Source organism: Chlorocebus sabaeus, chromosome 7 (assembly GCF_047675955.1).
Source record: "Chlorocebus sabaeus isolate Y175 chromosome 7, mChlSab1.0.hap1, whole genome shotgun sequence".
NCBI classification, from domain to species: Eukaryota; Metazoa; Chordata; class Mammalia; order Primates; family Cercopithecidae; genus Chlorocebus; species Chlorocebus sabaeus.
Window position 1 is genome coordinate 27,637,204 of NC_132910.1, and position 5,666 is coordinate 27,642,869.

General features: G+C 50.6%; 1 protein-coding gene across 1 annotated transcript; it reads left to right on the forward strand.

Annotated features, from left to right (window-relative positions):
• Positions 1–454: 454 nt before the first annotated feature.
• On the forward strand, positions 455–5,393 carry STBD1 (starch binding domain 1). The gene is made up of 2 exons (XM_007998948.3): positions 455–1,034; positions 3,452–5,393. The coding sequence occupies exons 1-2, from the start codon at positions 815–817 to the stop codon at positions 4,306–4,308; spliced, it is 1,077 nt and encodes a 358-aa protein (XP_007997139.2). The 5' UTR covers positions 455–814; the 3' UTR covers positions 4,309–5,393.
• The last annotated feature ends 273 nt before the right edge of the window (positions 5,394–5,666 follow it).

Sequence of the window (5,666 nt, forward strand, 5' to 3'; positions counted from 1 at the left end):
CATGGACAACATCCAGTTCACACAGATAGGCGCGCATTTCACAGCAGCCATACACGCCCGAAAAGGACGAGACTGGATGAGGTTGAGCTGACTGGCATCTTTAGATGGATGGTCCTCAGTCCAATCCTTTCATTTTACAGGCGGGGAGGTGGAGGCTTGGGGAGGCTAAGCGCGGTGAGCTGGCGGCGAAGCGGAGCTTCCACTAGGGCTCCCAGTTTCCCTGCACCGCGCCCGCTGTCCTCCGGGCCAACCGTCCCACCCGAACGCGCCACAGCTCTAGCCCGCGCGTCACCGACGCCCGCAGCCTCTCCCACCTCTAAGTTCCAGGAAGCTCTCGGCCTCTAGCTGACCGATTGCTGCTGAGCTTCCCTGGGGAGGAGGCGCCGAGGTGCCCGGCGCTGGCCGAGGCAGGGCTAGGCCTAGCGGGCAGCAGGCGGGAGAAGGAAGGGCGGTGGGGCAGGTCCCGGCTGCGCGCGTCAGTTGTGCGCACTTGGGTTCTTCACGCGGGACACACGTGGAAGGCCGACCCCTGCGCCCCGGCCGCTGGCAACTGGCAGGGCCAGGAACAGAAAGTGTAGGGACAGAAGAGCGCTGGAGTCTTCCCCCGGAGGGAGCCCGGGGCCGCAGCCCAGGGGCGGGGAGCGGGGCGGGGCTGGGAAAGTTGAGTACTGGTCGCTCAGGGCCGGGCTCCGCCGGAGCGCACGGCGCAGAAACCGTAAAAGGCTGGACCGGGCGGGGTAGGTGTGGCTCTGCCTGCGTGACCTGAGCCCCGGTCCCAGTCTCTGTCGTCTCCCGCGGCCGCAGCCTCTCAGCCATGGGCGCCGTCTGGTCCGCCCTGCTGGTTGGAGGGGGTCTGGCCGGAGCACTTTTCGTTTGGTTGCTGCGGGGCGACCCTGGAGACACCGGGAAGGACGGGGACGCGGAGCAAGAGAAGGACGCCCCTCTTGGGGCAGCTGCGGTTCCGGGAGGCCATCAGAGTGGCAGCGGCGGACTGAGCCCTGGACCTTCCGGGCAGGAGCTGGTCACCAAACCAGGTATTCTTCCAGGGCACATCTGCCAGAGCTTTGAGGTTAATCGAGGAAGGGAGGAAAGAGACAAACCCACCTGGGGCTTTCCTCCCGAGGACGGGCTTCCCTAAGGGAACTGGGCCGTCCCCACGCCCCTCGGTTTCCCAGGCTGGTTGGTACGCGCGGGCAGATTTCTTGGCTGTTCCTCCAAGGGCCGCGCCCTTGCCGAGTCCCTCAGCGCCCGCGCCTGAGGACTTGGTCCTGCCCCTCCGGAGGGGATGAGCTCCTCCGCTTGGCGGCGCTTGGTGCAGTGCGGGTGGCTGCAGTGGCGGCGCCCCTTCCCGGCCTTTGGAAAGGAGGGCTTAGATTTAGGGGATCCTACAAGCCTCTTCGATCTCTGCCCGAGCAGGGACATTTTCTCAGTCCCAATCCTGGTAGTCTCACATCCTACCATCGCACAGCCCATGAAGAGCTGGGTTTGGGAACAACCGAGCTGCGGGCGCCTCCTGCTATCTGGACTCTTCTTTAGGAATGCAAAGTTCAGGTTGGACTCTGGCCATGAAGGCTGTGGCTGAGGCCCTGGGGCTGTGCCTTAGTCGCCCGTTTCAGCACTGTGGGCAGTCCCCCCAACGCTGCCCCAGAATAGGGCCGGACGATCATTCCTAGGGACTACTTAAATAGGGGACTCAACCCTGATGAGTAGAATTGACATCTGGGTTTAAATTTCTGTATGTTAGGCACCGTTTGCTAAGCAGAGAGCGAACACTGGCAGAAAACATTACCGTCCAGTGCCTTCCCTTGGCAAGCTGCCCATGCCTGGACAGAAGCCTAATGGTGAAAATGACATCTGTGAACTTTATTTTTAGCCCAGTGGTGTTCATGTGCAGCCACATGAAAATCTGCCCCTGTGCCTTTACTGTGATTGGTCTGGGATGCCTAGACAGTTCACTTATCTTTTTTTCTGAAGACCAATCTCATGCTTTACGTTGAAAAGTTGGGAATCCAGAATAATATTTGTTCATTCTCACTTCCAACTCACCATCACCGAGGCGGGCAAGTCACAGGGAGTTCGAGACCAGCCTGGCCAATATGGTGAAACCCTGTCTCTACTAAAAATACAAAAATTAGCCGAGAGGGGTGGCAGGCACCAGTAGTCCCAAGCTACTTGAGAGGTTAAGGCAGGAGAATCGCTTGAACCCGGGAGGCAGAGGTTGCAGTGAGCCAAGATCCCACCACTGTACTCCAGCCTGGGCGACAGACCAAGACTCCATCTCAAAAAAAAAAAAAAAAAGGCCGGGCGCGGTGGCTCAAGCCTGTAATCCCAGCACTTTGGGAGGCCGAGATGGGCGGATCACAAGGTCAGGAGATCGAGACCATCCTGGCTAACACGGTGAAACCCCGTCTCTACTAAAAATACAAAAAAATTAGCCGGGTGAGGTGGCGGGCGCCTGTAGTCCCAGCTACTCGGGAGGCTGAGGCAAGAGAATGGCGTAAACCCGGGAGGCGGAGCTTGCAGTGAGCTGACATTCGGCCACTGCACTCCAGCCCGGGTGACAGAGCAAGACTCCGTCTCAAAAAAAAAAAAAAAAAAAAAAAAAGGATACAATGAAACAAGACTGTTGTCCCCATACCACCACCCCCCCACATAAAACCACAGCTGTGATGATTTTATGTATGATTTGGAGATTTCAATCTTGTAGGGAGCTATTTGGACTACCACTGGCATGGCCAGGAAGGAAACTGCATTTTTAGAGGACTTGGATTTTGTATTTTTAAGAACATTTTTTAAAAAGTGCTTACAATGGAAGGGGGTACAAAACACTGTTTTGTTGAGGAGGTTCCTAATGCATTTGGGATTGGCAAGGAGAAACCAGCCCCTTCCCCTAGTTCTCCCTCCATTCCTGCCCAGGGATGCACTACTGCTCTTTGTATCTCCCCACAGCGATGGCTCCTGCTGATCTGCCCGCAGATCTGCAAGAGCCAATCCCTGCCCTGCACGCCTCCCCTGGGAGTACAAGTGTACTCTTCTGGTTTGTAAGGTAGCCACGCAGCCCTTTGCCCCACAGCCTGGACAACATTCTTTGATGATAGGAGCCAAGCAACTTAACTTGGCTGCATGCCAGTATGGCCTGGACTGTGGAGACCGGGGACTGTGACGGGGTTATATGTCTGCCTCTACAGCTTACCACTTCATTTACACTTGTGTTAGCACACTGATACTCCTGGATGTCCCTTTTATTGTCAGATATACATGTGTATTCTTAGAGCACAGTGTTGGGAGCATACTGGTTAATTAAGTAGTACTTTATTTTAATAGAGGGGGACTTTGTGAATTGCAGATTGATTAGTAGTAAAGCTTTCAGTAACTAAATCTATTTTCTCAGCCTAACTTTTTTCTTGAATGAACTACCTGACTCTATTACATTTTTCCTTTGATTTCTTAGAGCATCTTCAAGAAAGCAATGGACATTTGATTTCTAAGACCAAAGACCTTGGTAACCTGCAAGCAGCATCATGGAGATTGCAGAATCCTTCCAGGGAAGTCTGTGACAATTCAAGAGAACATGTTTCTTCTGGACAGTTTCCAGACACAGAAGCTTCAGCTACCTCTGAGACCAGTAACTCTAGGAGTTACTCTGAAGTTTCAAGAAATGAAAGCCTCAAATCTCCTATGGGAGAATGGGGATTCCAAAAAGGACAAGAGATATCTGTTAAAGCAGCTACATGTTTTGCAGAGAAGTTGCCTTCTAGCAACCTGCTCATGAACAGAGCTAAAGAAGAAGCGAGTCTCTCTCATTTGAACAGTCAGGACCGGGTTGACCACAAGGAGTGGGAAATGGTGTCTAGGCACTCATCTTGGGGGGATGTTGGTGTGGGTGGCAGTCTTAAGGCTCCAGTGTTAAGCCTAAACCAGGGAATGGACAATGGAAGAAGCACTCTGGTGGAAGCAAGAGATCAGCAAGTGCATGGGAAAACAGAAAGGGTAGCAGTGATGCCTGCAGGGTCTCAGCAAGTTAGTGTCAGGTTCCAGGTCCATTATGTCACAAGCACTGATGTGCAATTCATTGCAGTAACTGGAGACCATGAGTGTCTTGGGAGATGGAACACTTACATCCCACTCCACTATAACAAGGATGGGTTCTGGTCTCATTCCATTTTCCTGCCTGCAGATACAGTGGTGGAGTGGAAGTTTGTGTTGGTAGAGAATGGGGGAGTTACCCGCTGGGAAGAATGCAGCAATAGATTCCTAGAAACTGGCCATGAGGATAAAGTGGTTCACGCATGGTGGGGGATTCACTGATTCAGTTTGCAAAGTATTGGAGAAGCTGTAAAACAATGTGGAAGAGGCTGAGGTTGTGGAACACACTGAATAAAATAAAGGCAGTGTGACTCCAAATTCAGCCATCCGAATTGTTTCAAATTTGCTAGTGGCCTTTGTCTAATGTGCAGAAATATATATATGTGTGTGTGTATAATGCTTCCAGTGAGTGTGAACTTTTCTTCCCTGTGGCACGGACTGACGGACTTGTGCTGATCCATTATTACTTTAGGGCTTGATTCTCTTGGGGAGTGACTTGGCTAAGCTTCAGGTGTGAACTGTGGTCATGGAGCAAAAAAATTAACCAGCTGCCCAGGGTTTAAGCTTGAGCCTTTACGTGATCTTTAAACCATGGTAGCAAAATAAGCCTCACTCAAACATAGCTGACTTCCTATTGGAACAGCTTGAGAAGCACTTTTTACTACATACACATTTTATGCTTAAAAAGTTAACATGATACAAAACTGTGATTAGAAAATATCTGGTCTGGATGTGATTAGTAAGGGTACAAGATAATGCTCTAAGACTGCCTAATGCTTTTTGTTTGATTTTCATCTGCCAGGTGTGGTTATGTGCTATGAGGGTAGCAAGTATGTCTTTGTCTTAATGATCTAAGGCTGGTGTAGAAACAAGGGGCCTAATGAGAACCAGTCGTCATGGAAGTCAGTTGTGGGGGCAGCCCATGAGGAAAGGGAACATGAGTGGGGGTGGGGGTAGGCTGAGTGAGGTAGCCTGAATGACACCTCTTAGAGGACTGTGAAGTACAGGCACAGCCCGACTGCAGGGACAGACACACCCATCATTTGCCCATGGGAGCATCTGTAGGACCATCTCTCTTCCACTTCTCCTCCCCTCCCCCCCTCCATCTGGATAGATGGACTGTCCTACAGCAATCATTTCCATCTGTCACCCTCTTCCCTCTCCTTTCACAGCACTCACTATCTTGGGTGACAATTTATACAGGACAGTGGTACAGAAGTACATCTTTGCCCTGAGAAGACAGCAAATATTTAAACTTTAAGTTATTGTAACTGAACAAATAATAAAACCTGATTTTAATATCTTCATTCGATGTCTGAACTATTTGTCTAAATTCTACTATCATAATAGCCTAGATGTAAAATAAAATACAAATATTTTCCTCCACTAATAACAGACACATACAGAAAAGCAAATATCAAAAGGTACAGAAGACATGAAGATTCTGTTTTTCTCCTCCCTTTGGAGAAAAAGTTTACAATATTTATTTTCAAAGTTCACCTTTGACTGGAGGGAAATTCAGCATGCCTGTACTTGAAAATGAATTCTTACATGTTAAAATAACTTTTAATAAGTTTAAC